At 45.8% G+C, this 13,852-nt stretch overlaps 1 protein-coding gene across 4 annotated transcripts; it reads right to left on the reverse strand.

The window, feature by feature from the left end:
• Positions 1 to 1,176: 1,176 nt before the first annotated feature.
• Positions 1,177 to 10,604, reverse strand: PRKAB1 (protein kinase AMP-activated non-catalytic subunit beta 1). 4 transcript variants are annotated; one of them, XM_076353390.1, is made up of 9 exons: positions 10,570 to 10,585; positions 9,993 to 10,030; positions 8,841 to 9,015; positions 7,788 to 7,954; positions 5,945 to 6,038; positions 4,905 to 5,019; positions 3,492 to 3,625; positions 2,915 to 2,983; positions 1,177 to 2,832 (listed from the first exon to the last, which is right to left on the reverse strand). In XM_076353390.1, the coding sequence occupies exons 3-9, from the start codon at positions 9,003 to 9,005 to the stop codon at positions 2,755 to 2,757; spliced, it is 822 nt and encodes a 273-aa protein (XP_076209505.1). In that variant the 5' UTR covers positions 9,006 to 9,015; positions 9,993 to 10,030; positions 10,570 to 10,585; the 3' UTR covers positions 1,177 to 2,754. The 4 variants fall into 4 exon arrangements, with proteins under 4 accessions (XP_076209505.1, XP_076209503.1, XP_076209504.1 ...); XM_076353388.1 differs by lacking the exon at positions 10,570 to 10,585 and adding an exon at positions 9,669 to 9,889 and having other exon boundaries at positions 9,993 to 10,175; XM_076353389.1 differs by lacking the exon at positions 9,993 to 10,030 and having other exon boundaries at positions 10,570 to 10,604.
• Between the last annotated feature and the right edge of the window lie 3,248 nt (positions 10,605 to 13,852).

The following is a 13,852-nucleotide window of genomic DNA, read 5'->3' on the forward strand; positions in this document are numbered from 1 at the left end:
TGGCCAAGCGCTCCCAGCCTTTTGTGCCCATGCCTTAACTGTGGCATATACGCCAAGCAAAGGCATGAGCACAGCCAGGTACCAGAGCTCACTTGCCCACAACTCCTCAAACTGAGCCCTCGTTCAGTCCACTAAACAGCTCAGACAACAGACCATGACCACTTTTACTATGCCGACAGCAGAGCATGTCACAAGAGACCCCCACCATGCCGCTTCTGTGAATAATGCCATTGCCCTACAAGACATCGGGAACTGGCACGCCTTTGCTGACGCTGCGCTATGGAAGGAGAAGCCATTATTTCACATCATTATTTAATATTACTTAAGCATACGGTTTCTCTACGGCAGGGAACTGACAACGAATGGCTGTGGTCGCACATTTATCTACCAGCATATACTTCTGTATTTAAACTGCTAGGTGTTTTGACTGAGTTTACATCTCAACAAAAGGCAATCCTGTTAAATTCGTTAACTGGAACTGTTCCAACCTGCTCTCCTTCTCTGCTATTGATGCATCTTTCTTCACTGCCCTGACACAACCAGCTCAAGCTAAAAGGAACCTCTACCTCTCCCGGCCCCAGCAAAGCACACGGGCCTCCCTGCAGTACATGCTGCGCTGCAGGTACTAGCACTGATCACGCATCCCCCAGCCTCTTCCCGATCTCCTCCCAAGCCAGCATTTTCTGGTGCTAATAAATACTACAGAAGGTGCAGGCTGCCCCACTGCACAGCCTAACCCAATGCCATACATGTTCCTGTGCCACCACAAACTGTATCCAACCTGCAATTACAAGCTGCCAAGGAGAAAGGCTTGGGAGAAAAGGTCTGCTTGAAGAGTGGCTGGCTGGAACAAAGGGAAGCTGACGGGAGGCTTAAGGCCAATACCAAGTTTTTCAGCCCAAGGAACTCATCGCTGGAGCCTGTAAGTAACTGGACTCTTGTTCTTCCTGTAAGCTTTATATGACAAATACTCACTGACACCTCCCTCGTCTTCTTCGCTGATTAACTGCAAGTGGACAAAGTGTTTCAAACTGCATCCAGGAATGAAAAGCTTGCACAATCCACCAAGGCATAAAACTGCAAGGAGGCGATCACAGGTTATAAAAGAAAACTCACGGAAGCCGACACAAGCAAAGATGGGAAGGATAATAAATAACAAAGCAAGTCACCCACTTTTCTTGAAAATGTTTTATTTGTTTCTAAAGAGGCTGAAAACAAAAGCAATTCCGTATTTCAGAATACCAAATACTATCCATAGCACAGAATGAAGAAAGAGTTTTTGGAGAAAACCATTGCACTATACCCAGATCTACTGAGCTACTCAAGATATTGCAACATGCTAGTGAACAGATTCGAGGATGGCAAACCACCCTTCCACTGTGGCTGGTTCCACTGAACGCTGGCTGCTGCAGCTTTTGTCCCCCCTCGAACTCCTTACTGATTTGTGCGATGTGCTCTTCCCGCAGTCGGACGGGGGCTGGTTATCATTGGCACAGTCACTGGCACTCTCAGGCACCAAAAAACAAACAGCGGGAAGGACCCAGCAGGTCACTTCCTGAGCTGGCTCCTGCAGGGCAGGCCCGAGGCACGCTGGCAGGCAGTTTTGCATTAATGTTGCATTTGTTTTGGGATAAAACAGGCTGTCAGTACCACGTACAGGCAACCTGGCATTACTATAATCACTTGAAAAATATAAACAGAATAAAAAGTTGCAGAGATCCCCACAGCCCTGGCTGCAGAAGCACCAGGGATTTTATACCCGTGGCCAACACTGCAACCTGGAGCGGAGGCCCAGCTCTAGCCCTGGGCACAGAAGGGTGCAGTGCTGCTGTAACCAGCACACTGCAACTGCTTACACCAAGGGACAAGTTTGGCCACTGCGACACAGGTGACTTACAGGCTTCAGGCTGTTACTGAAGAACTAATCCCTAAACTGAACACATTGATTTCCTTACAGCTACCTATCCCAGCTTAAGGAAGTCCTTATCAATGACAGCAAGAGAAATTGGTTTCAAAAAGCAGATTACTGCAGGACACATTTATGATTTACAGAAAAATCTAGCCATTAAAAACAATTCTTTACCAGAAATTCCACAGGGGAAAAGTTGTATTTCAGTTCTCACGAAGAGAAAAACTACAGAGCTATTCACAGTAGAAACAGTGCACCCCAGTCTACCGTAAAATAAAAATGAGCTTGTCGGTGATTGCGTCGCTGATTTTTGCCTAGAAAGGCTGCTACAAAAAGATCATCAATATTCGCACTTATTTCAGCCATGCAAGTTTGGAACTTGCTACTGAAATAATTGCGTGTTTGATGAGTTATGAAAGCAGCAATGGGCTTGCTTTTGCTGAGTGTTGAGGTCAAGTAAGATTCCACAAGAATCCTGAACTTTCTAGACTTTGGGCTGGCTTGTTTATTTCTTACAGTCTGCCTCACTGCTAAAGGTCTTTAATCTGTTGCTGCCCTCACATTTTTCAGCCTAATTAAATTGGTGGTTTTTTTAACTGAGCTGACAATGGGCACTGACACCTTTGCCATCTGTCTAGTTGCCATGAAGCTGCCATCTCCCAAGAACTTCCAAGGTGGGACTGGGAAAATAAGGAAAATATAGGAGAACTTGGAAGTCTCAGAAACAATATGAAATCAGAGTTCATTTGCTACAGCACAGAGCAGGAGTACATTTGGTTAAGAGAGGAATTTTTTTTCTGAGACTGCACTGGCCCAGAACAATTGGTCACAAACTACTGTGATGTTCATATTGGCTTGTACAGCAAAGTAGTCACATATTTCTTCTTGTAACGATGTGTAGCACTAAGCACCATCACTCCATCCTACAGGAGATGGAAAACAAGTGAGCATATTACATGGTTATCTAAAAGCTGCAAGTGTGAAGAACATGCCCTGGCCTCTCACCTTGATAGAAAGTGCGTAGAGGTGGTTCAACATGACATGGTTGGGTTCAGGGAGTAGAGCAGGATCGCACTGGAAAAAAAGAGAAAGTGAGACAGCGTGAAAATAACAGAACTCACAGTTTACTCATCACAGCTGATGGGTGATAAACACCGACTGTAACTAGCCGTACCCTCAAATACATCACACTGCTTCTTACGCTGAGTCCATCAACAAATGTAGACAAAGTTTCAGAACAATCCAAGATCCCTCTGGGGTGAAACCCTCTGCATCCTCACTGCGATCGTGAAACAGACCTCAATTATTTCTTATGTGCTTCTGACATTTTAATAGTGTTGCAGTGGGAAGATTAGGGTTTCTGGGAGTAAAATAGCAATCTAGTTTTCAATTTTGAAGAGAGTGAAGTAGAAAAATAAATTTACTTCAGATAGATCCATCTGGACATATGTAATAAGGAATTTACCAACATGGCAACTACGCTAAGGTTTTTCCTTGCCTGTCCCCTGTCTGCACCCACATTTTTCCCCATCTGTTCACATCCTCAAGGCCATTATTCAGCAAAACAAACTAATGTACTCACAGAAATGCCCGTGTCCTTATTCAGGATGACCTGCAAGAGGTGGGGGGGAAGAATAGGTGGCGATTTAAAGCGCTCCTCTGCCTTACAAACATAGGGCTCCTGGTGGTACGGTCCTGGGGGTGAACTTGACAACTCTGCCAGAGAGATGTTAAATATTTATTCTTAAATAGTCTGTAAGAATATCTGCTCTTTATAGGTACGTTTTTACCGGTATTCCAAGTCGATTTTCACATCCAGGAACATGTGGCCAAAAGACATCAGTGGCAGCTGATGCAGTGCCAGAGGATCAGTCATTGCCCAAGAAGTGATTTAAAATGTCCAAAGTCTGTCTGACTTGAGACTAGCTGCGAAGATGTGGGAGGAGGAGTTCTGAGGGACCTACTGCACTCCAGAACGTCACTGTCATCTCTGCCCAGCATTTCTCCAGCAAACACTTAGTAGTAAACATTGCTCCACAACGTTACCTCCAAGGGAAGCACTAAAAACATGGTACGCACATGTAAAAGGCAGGTATTATTCCCATGCAGGGACAGGGTAATAGAAAGAGCTCTTCAGAGTCTAAAGCAATATAAGGAAAGGCTGTTACAGCACACGGGGGGAAGGCATCTACTAGAATCTCCTCCTGGCTTCTTGCACTGTCCCTCTCACAAATAACACTCTTTCTCAAAAAAAAAAAGCTTTGTCCAGGGGAAAGTGGCATATAGCAAAAAACAACCAAAAGCACCTTCTGCCTCAAAGGACAGGTCTTCTGAAGGAGGATTTAAGGTACTATTTCAATCGTGGTGTCCATCCCTATAACGGTCTATAAAGAACAGGTGGCAAGGCTGATCTCAGAGATGACTCAAGCCAAACCTTACCTCTCTTTTGTTACACTAGAATATGAAACTTCAGGCAAAAATAGCATTTTTATATTATTCTAAGATAAACATCATTTATACTAAACTGAGAGGATATGACATATTCCTGAGCGTGTGACAGCACTACTAAGATGCACCCAATTTCTACCTCTTAATGTGCAAGTTCTGACCTCCTCAACCCGTCTCCTTAGCAGAGAAAGATGGTATTAGGGGCAGTGTAGGCTGGCAACATAGAGTTGATGTTGTAAGGTAGAGACTGATCCACCGAGTGCACCAAAACCAGCTATTTCACATCACACAGGCAAACAAACAGCTATTAAGCACCCATGACTTCCTCCTAATCAGATCTACAGTGACCTGTGTTGCTCTGTCAGAGGCTTCCTCCTTCATGCATTCCACATTCTTCCTTTGTGCATTTGTGATTCCTGCACACGTCCACAGGGCCTGACAAAAGCGGAGATTAATCTATACTGGAGCTTTAACTCCAGATGAAAAGGAAGATGGAATTTTTAACAGCTCTAAAAAGTGTGATATAAAATTACCAGTACGCTCATACCAGACATGTCTGAACATTTTTGGGAGTCCACCATCAAAGCATCGAATACTTCAAAGTCAGTTTTCTTCACCTGTATGATGTTGTTGACGGTACCTAGCTGGCTGGTTACTACTGGCTGGGAAGAAACAAGATACAAAAGTCAGAATAAAAGAGCTGAGAGGACTATTAGATACTCAAAACTACACAGTGCTAGGTTAAGGGCAAGTGCAAGATTTAGGGTTGCGGGGGGCATGCATGTCAGTTGAACCTGCTAGGTCCACAGCACTTGATAAATTCTTGGGCTATAGATAAGGCTAGGATCAGGTTTGGGCTAAAGTTAACAGTGAGGACAGAAGGAGCTAAGCTTTACTTTTAGCTTCTACAGGGCTTTCAGAGCCAGGCTAAGATCTGCATGGCCTGATGTAGGACAGAGTATGGTTGGTATTGCTGGTTTACTGCTAAAGCTAAGACTAGAATCCAGGGCAGAGGGTTCTAAGAGCTAAATTTACTGCAAGGTAAATTCTGCAAGGTTCTGCAAGGTTTGCCAAGACAGCGAGAAGACTGGAACCAGCAACCGTGAATGATTAGTTCTGAAGCAGGTGGGCACTGCTGGGCGAGCTAGGGTTAAAGCTCATTTTATAGCAGAGGAGGAGGAAAAGGCCTGGTAGTTTTTGGCACAATTACTGGACTATGAAAATATCTAGAACAGCAATAGCAACATTCTGGCACAGATAGCAAGTACAGCACAGAGAGATTTGGGCTGTCAGCAATGCTACAGTGCTTTAAAAGACAGTTTGGCACTAGACAAGAAAAGCTCACCGTCTCTTATAAACCAATACCCAAGAGATCTTGTCACCCATTTGTTACAAAATCTCCTGTCCTTTGAGGCTGATGCCGCCACCTGGGATCAGAAATCTCTCTCTCACCAGCTTAAAAGGTCAGTTTCTGTTGTTAACCAATACCTTCTCCCTGAAAAGGCCAGCTATTGGTAGAGAAACCAGCCAGTTTCTCATCTTCAGCTGCCTCAATGAATACATACAGCGAGTCGAAGAAAACATTACCTCTGAAGGATCGTGCGTCCACTGCCCATCCACAAAGAACTTGTATTGGTGCTCTCCTTCTGGCAGGTCCAGGATTGCCACAAAGTTATTGTGACTGGAATTTAAGACAAACAATCAGCCCTGAAATACTCTGAGAAGTATGTCAATCTATAAACTGTGACGAACACTGTAACGCAGAATACAAGCCTCCTTAACATGCAAAAACTTAAAAAGGCAGTGCCACATTTAAGAGAATCTCATGCAACCTAAAGGTAAAGATTCAAACTAAGGTTAATGTTAATGATCATTTGTTCTGTGACACTAAGTCCCAGCACATCTAGTATCACATTCCTGGCATCAAGGAATTGGCACTAAGCTTTTGTAAAGTCATCATCACATCTTCATGCTACTTGTTAGTATGTGAGACCTTATTTTATCTGCGAGACTCCTGTTGATGGAACAAGATCAGCTTACTCGTATTTCAGAATTTGCCATCATAAATTGCATTTCACAAATGCCCATGAGATAAATGAACAACGACTAGAAGCAGCAACTCAATACTTCTGAGTTACTTTGGGTCTGAATAGCTGCTGCTTGCTAATTTTGATACTCCTGTGCTGTGAACTTCCTGATTCTTCAGAAGTCTTTACCAGCATCTCAAAGAAGCCGAGAAACAGTTGATTCTACGTGAACAATTCAAACAGGCCACACAATGCCAGTATCTCTCTTTACTTCTTCTCAGGTAAGGAGTGTAAGCATACCACCACAGAGCTGGATTTGAAATTTCAGTTTGGAATAATGAACTCTTCTACCTGAGCATATTTGTATTTGATTCAGAAACACAATTTTATCCAGCCTCTAAGGAGGTCCAAATATCTCCTTTCCCAGACTACCTAATCTGACGAGAGACAAACCTGGTTTTTTTTTTTTTTGGTAAAGAGACATTTTTGTCCTTCTTCCAGATTCATTTCACCATTTCCCGTCTCCCAGGCTTTCTGCTTAGAGTATGACAGTAATACTGACGTTCCACTGGCCTTCCTTCCAGCTCCTGTCTTGATAATTGATATTTCACATTGCTCATGCACAGAACAATCCTCCCATACCATTTCATCAGGCCACTATGCTCCTCTCTCAAGTTTCCTAAGAAATTAAGACACTTCTGCAACAATGACAATGCAGGTAGGCACTCGCTGAGATGAGAAACACCAGAAATTGGCAGGAGACCAATCTTTTATGGATATGTCATCATTGACAGACAACAGGGCTCAGATCGACAGTTAAATTCAGACTCTCTGCCATCCATTAAGTTTTAAATTTTTGAAAAAACATTGGTTTAAATGAAATACTCAGGTACAGAATCAAGCAGAGCTCCAGAGCTCTCTGGCAGGAAAAAGCACTTGGTGCCTTAACACAGATTTATTCTCTTGTTCATGTAGTTTACCAGCAGGTATCCCAGGCTCAGAGTTTCCTAAGTAGCATTTGGACCCTTTGAGCTGGGCAAAAGCCAATGATATGGCAAGAAAGTACATCTGCCATCAGAGACACTATGCCTAAAACCAACTTCACCTTACATACCCCCACTTTATCCCAGGTAGCAGACTGCACAACAAGGATTGTTTTGGGTCATTTGTGCGTGGTGCCTAGTGAACAAATCACTCCTTCAAAATTGACACACAGCTCAACCTTCATCCTGTACCATCCAAAAATCAAAAAGTCAGATTCTCATCAAGGGCTTGAGAAGAGAAGCAGGAAAGTGGTAAATCCAAGCACAATACCAATCTTACTGACTGACCACCTTTCTCACTGCACTAAGCATTGCCAGTCCATGGGGAACATCACTGATATAGCAGCAGCAGTTTATTACCTCCTTGTCAGAGGAATTTTACTCCAGTTGTTGAAGGACCCAGATAAATAAACTTCTTTCCCTCCTCCAGTCCAGCGAAAGACTGTTGGTCGAGCTTGAGTGGGAGTTTTATCATTCACCTCCAGATCTTGTTGCCAAGCTAGGAATTCTTCTTTCTCCAACGGAGCCTACAAGCACAATGTCTTAATCGAAAGGAATTCTTTCCTGGCAGACTTAGATAATCTATATTTTACTGAAGGTATTTTTGTGCTCAGACATGATTGTCTAAGGTACAAGTCTACAGGTAGTTTTTGCCAGATAGAGATTAGAAACCGTGCATTTCATGTTGTGCACAAATTCATTTGCACAAATTCTGCAAAGATATTAAAGCCTTCCAAATTTGCACAAAGAGTGGAAGGCAAAATAATCCCCCTCCCTCCAGCCTAAATTAGGTTAAAAAGAAATGGCTTGAGCTCACAAGAGTTTTCAAAATACACAGATATAAGAAGAGGGAGAAAAATAATTAAGAAGAAATATACTTAAGAAGTATTTAGATTATACAAATATCATACGCACAAAATATTTGCAGTTGGCAGAAAGATTATGAATTGTCTATAGGAAACAGCTCTGTCCAACAGTCAAAATCTAAGTGTAATTTTCCATTAGACATTCTTACGAAACATGACACACAGCAAGATGTTTCTAACAATCCATCTAATACTGAGCAAAAAAACCAGTTAACAAATCTTTTCATATGGAAAATAATAGACAAGTAAGATGTCAGTGCTGACTGCAAGAGCATTAAGGACCCGAAGGAAGCAGAGGCACTGTACTTAGAGCTTTGAGCCAATTACGTTTTAGTTTTTCTACAGTTAATTCTTGCTGGAAACCATGACACTACACTCATTTTATCTGCTTGAACGTCAATGCAGTATCTCTCCTTAGCGTGGGAAGCAAGGGAGAGTTTTGTGTGTAAACTCAATGACAGAATTACTGAAGGTTGCTAACAGCACCACAACTGGACAGCATTCCCAAAGCTAGCAACGTTAGAAGACAGGAACAAGCCACCAGTACCTTCATTTCCTCTGAATGGAACAGGTCTGCATCTTCAGGACTGTCCATTAAGATTTTTGGTCTATCACCCTCTTTCGTACTGATAGCTCCTCCTGAGTTGTCACCTCGGGATGCCTTATGCCCATGACGCTCCAGTCCAGCTCGCTCGCTGCTTGTGTTCCCCATTTTTAAGGGCCTAAAAGAGGAGGAAAAGCCAGATCAGCACATGTATTTTTGAAGCCAGAACACCAGTAGGCAGGAAAGCAGGCTCATCAGTAGACCTGGGCTCTGCTTCTGAGTTGAAGCGTCTAAGAAACTTGATTAACCCAAAATGCTAGCATCTTAAAATTATATCACGCTCAGAACAAAGACGCTAAATGACTCTTGATAACGTGCTACGGTTCGATATCCTAGCATCTCTGCAAGACTTAGCCACTCTAAAAGCAGGTATCTGTCACTGCAGCACCTGGTATTCTGTCTTCCCAAGCTAAGTGCTTGTTCTTCTGTCTTCTGAATACCCATGCATATAACGTTCTACCACATCAGTTGAAGCATCAGTAGAATGTTCTGTCAGAACGCTTCAAAAACAGCCTAGTAGAAATGTGATTTCACTAGAAAATGAAGTTATCTCAGGTGCCAAACTACTGAGGATCCTTATAGTGGCTGGCTGCGGCTCCAAAGCACAAACAGCACAGTCCTGCTGAGGAGGCTTCCTCCAGTCTCCGCTCTTCTCTGGGAGAGGCAGGGGCCTGCTGTACAAGAAACACAACACTTCTTCCCGCTCCACAGCCCGTGTGGCCACATCCACAGGGAGAAGGGATGAGACTGGATGCACGTGCCGCATCTTACCTGAAAGACTACTTACAGGTGAAGAGCAGCAACTTAGAGGTGGCCAAGGTGGCCGTGGGGAACCATACAGACAGGGCCTTGCAGAGCGCCCAGCAGAGTACAAGTACATGTACAGGATATTGCCCTGTTTCCTGTAAGCTCAAATTATGGACATTGCCCAACTTTCAACTGTACAGATCTCAGCTCAGTCACAACCTGAAACCAGTCTCAGCCTCCGTGACCTAAGTAAACAAACAACTAATTTAACTGGCACGATAAAAAAAAAGTATACGTGCAAATGTTAACCGACTATGTGAAACTGCAACAGCTTTGAGCGTTCCGTACCTTCTTCAAATAGCGACCTGTTGATTCTGCAAGACAGACTTGGCAGGAGTGGGAGAGAAGGCCCGAATGAGATCGAAGAGCCATGAAGTTCTCATCAGCAAACACACCTGTGTATTTTATCTGCCGAGCTGATTCACGCTCCGACGTGGGCAGCCGGGCAGTCACTGCCTCCGCCCCGCACCTCTCCCCGGACCCGCCGAGCACACCGGCAGATGGCACGGGTTCCCCCGCAAGCGCCCAGGAGCGCGTTACAAAGGCCGCCGGGGCTGCACCCGCACGGCACCCCGGCACCCCCGCGCAGCGGGACCACCGGCGCCCGCCGCGGGCCACGGACCACTCGCTCCTCGCACGGACGGCAAAACCCGGGCCTTGCAGCCGGGGGACGCCGGGGCTGCGGCACCGGGCCCAACGGCCCCGCCGTCCCCATAGCAACCCGCCCCGGCCCCGCCGTCCCCATAGCAACCGTCCCCATAGCGACCGCCAGGACCCCGCCTCTCCCCCCGGCCCCACTCCCAGCCGGCCGCCCCGCGGCTTCCCGCACCGCCCGGCCCGGCCCCGCCCGGCCGAGGGAACCCACCTCCCGCCTTCACAGCCCGCCGCGGTCCCTCCACCGCCGCCGAGACGCTTCCGCTTCCGTCCGGCCGCGTGTTCGGGCTGCCGCCCCGGGGAGAACCCGAGCCCGGCGCGCAGGTTCCGGCGCCGGCCCCCGCCCGAGGCAGGCGGCCCTCAGGCCCTGCAGCAGCCAAGCCCCTTCACCGGGCGCTCTGGGGCCGGGCAGCCTCCATCAGGCCCCTGACGCCAGGCTCTACGCCGACCGTCCCACCAGGACTATCCCATACCTACTTAATATAACTGCTAAACTGGTGCCTTAGGTATGAGCTCAGTAGCGAAGCGTGATGGCTCTTCACCTGCCTCTCGGAGCCGTTTTCTCCAAATCACCACCACAAGGAGGTTTTGGATCTGCAGAATTGCAGATGAGTGAGCACCAGGATGCTGGAACTAGGCAATAAATGCATTTCCCCTCTTCATGGAACGGGAGCAAGAGCCAGCTGTATGGACGCTGACCGTCAGGCGGTCAAAGCAGACTGCGAAACCACCAGCACACAGCTCTTTCCACGGAGGAAGCACAGATGGAAATTTAAGTCCTTAACTGATGTTTCTCAAATTAAATTACACTCATGTATTTCTCTAAGCACTTCCAATTGCACTATCTCATTTTACCCTTTGCTCTTCATCTGCTGTTGCTGTCTTTCTTCTACTTTTCTAACAGGCATAGAGTCGTGAGGACTGCAGGTTCCTCGGTCGGCAGTTCTCTTTACAAGGAAATTGTTGGTTTTTTCTTAACCAATCAAAGCAACCTGCAAACAGACAGAAGGATTCCTACCAAACCGAAGCGTATCCTTGTGGCGTGCTGTTATGTTGTGGGAAGAATTCTGCTGGGATAGACAGATTCACCACGCCTAATCGCAAGGGCACGGCTGGCTCCCGTAGTATGTTTTGAGGAACAGCTGCTCCTAGTTTGTCTTTCACGGGTAGAATACCTCGGCACGGGAAAGCCTGCCGGGGGGGGCATGAGGGGAATGTGTGTGGGCAGCTTTTCCCCAGCCCCTGCAGAACAGTTACACTGCTGTAAAATGCAGCTGTTGTTATTGTGATATTTCACACAGCTTAGCACTCCTAAATTCTTTGTCTCCAAACCCGATTGTTTTGTTCTCCCCAGGTTTTTTTTAGCCAGCACCAATGCACATGCCTCTGCGTGTGCCGGTTATGTCTGCAGAACTGTCTGCAGCGTAGGTTGGAGGTACACACTACCATGTCTCGTCCATCACTTGCCCAGTAGGACCACTGTGATGATGTGCACAACAGCCAGCCAGACTCACTGCAAGCAACGGTACCTTCACTTCGGGGCCCATCCTCACTTCTTTGCAATGGTTTTTGTTACTTCTAAGAACAACAGATAGGTAATAAACTGGAGGATAAGGACTGCTAATAGCTCACGAGGCTGTGGTAACTAGTCTGTGGTAGGTCCAAGCATTATTCAATTTGAAGTTCTGGTATTAAAATGTGATGGTTCCTCCCTACACAGGGATGAACCATCCATCCATGGTGTGCTACATGCCAAAACGTTTGGGAGTTACTGGCCTGTGGACAGGACAGAGGCAATGGACACAGGCATCTCAACCTCTTGGTGGCTGGGCTTCACTGTTGCTGCCTTCTCCTCCCTCTTTTCCCTGTGACTGCTTCATCTTCAACCCTGATTCTTGTTTTCCCTCACCGTCAGTCATGACAGGTGGGTGTAGCACAGTCCTAGAGCAATCAGCCTGTAACTCATTTTGTGAGGTGCCTGGTCCCCATGAATTATGAGGGCTGGATGACATTACACCATGAACAACGAGTCTTACACCACTGCTGCCCACTAAATCATCACTCCGCCTCCTCATGGCCACGTCTGTCTCCATGGTCCTCACATGCACTGGAGTATTGTTTTCTCCCATCAGCTTGAGTGGGAGCCCAATTCCCTTACAGCTGTTAATGCAGGAGATGTGGGAAGCAGGAGATTAGCTAAAGACATGCCACAAGGGCCTGGCAGAGCTCATCCACCCACTGATTTTCTGGAACCCTGGAGTTTTGCTCCTCCCTTTAACAGCATCTGTGACTTTTTGCCTCCTTCCATGCTCCGCAGCTTGAAGGGCATAAAAACTCCCCCTCCTCCACTCCATCCAGGACCAGCCTCCACATTCCAAAGGAAGACTACCAAATACCTTTTCTACCCCTGCCCCTTTACATACCTGTCTTAACCTTCTTTTTCTTATTGCCAGATGAGGATGTAACAGATGGGGAGCTGGTTCACATTCTTCCATCAAGACTTCCATATGTGTCACAAATGAGGTTCCTGGTTAACTTCCCTAGCGAGAATGTCAGAGGTGTCACTTGCCATTGAAATAATTTATCGCAACAACTCTCCCTAGTTTTCTAAACTGCCATATCTCTCAGATGGGGGACAGAGCAGCAGGCCACTTAGGCTTTGCCCTCGCTAAGCACTCCTGACGTTGGTACCAGAATAATTTGTTCCTCAGTTGTTTAGCTGTGTACACTGCCTTACAATTTTGGGGGATGCCCAAGAATAGTGACTGTACGCATTTTCACTGAGGAGAGAGAGAATTAGATAAAAATCTCCTTCTTGCCTCTGACGCTAACTGCCAGCATGACCTTCAAGAAGACTCTTAATCACTTTTGCCTTTAGCTATTAGCTTTCCATCAGCCAAAGGAAGGTGATGCTAGGTGGGGTGAATATTGCAAAATCTTTTAGTTAATTACAAATTCAGAACTGCAGATTATTTTGTTCTGGTGTATTCAGGGGCCTGCTTGTGTTCACTACCCACATTTCCATAGCACAAATACTCACCTTAAGTAAACATTAAATTTAGACATCACAAAAACAAATACGAAATCTTGGTATCAGCAAGCACACCAACAATGTGAATGCCCTAGGATTTATGGTTGTCCGCTCAGGAAAAAGAAGTGGTATCATGGAAATTGTATGGTGAATCACAACAACAGTTTGAATTGCAAACGACAGGCTGGAGAGTAAAAGGATCAGGGGAAAATGTAACTGAATAATTTTGAATAAGAAATTCCCTTGAAAAAAAAAGCACAATCCACTTTGAGACTGCCCACAACCCATAAACCAAGATAAAAGTAGTTGATTAAATGCTTTATCAGGTGTCATGACTGCGCTACACCACCTCATAGGGCAATGTGAGGTTTTAAAAGGAGATGCGTGTAAAACACCTGCAGGATATGAAGAGCCCCATGGTCTCCATGTTATTTACCATGTCACTAGCCACAAGCAAAGGTCA

The sequence above is a fragment of the Aptenodytes patagonicus genome, chromosome 15 (genome assembly GCF_965638725.1).
Source record: "Aptenodytes patagonicus chromosome 15, bAptPat1.pri.cur, whole genome shotgun sequence".
Taxonomy (NCBI): Eukaryota; Metazoa; Chordata; class Aves; order Sphenisciformes; family Spheniscidae; genus Aptenodytes; species Aptenodytes patagonicus.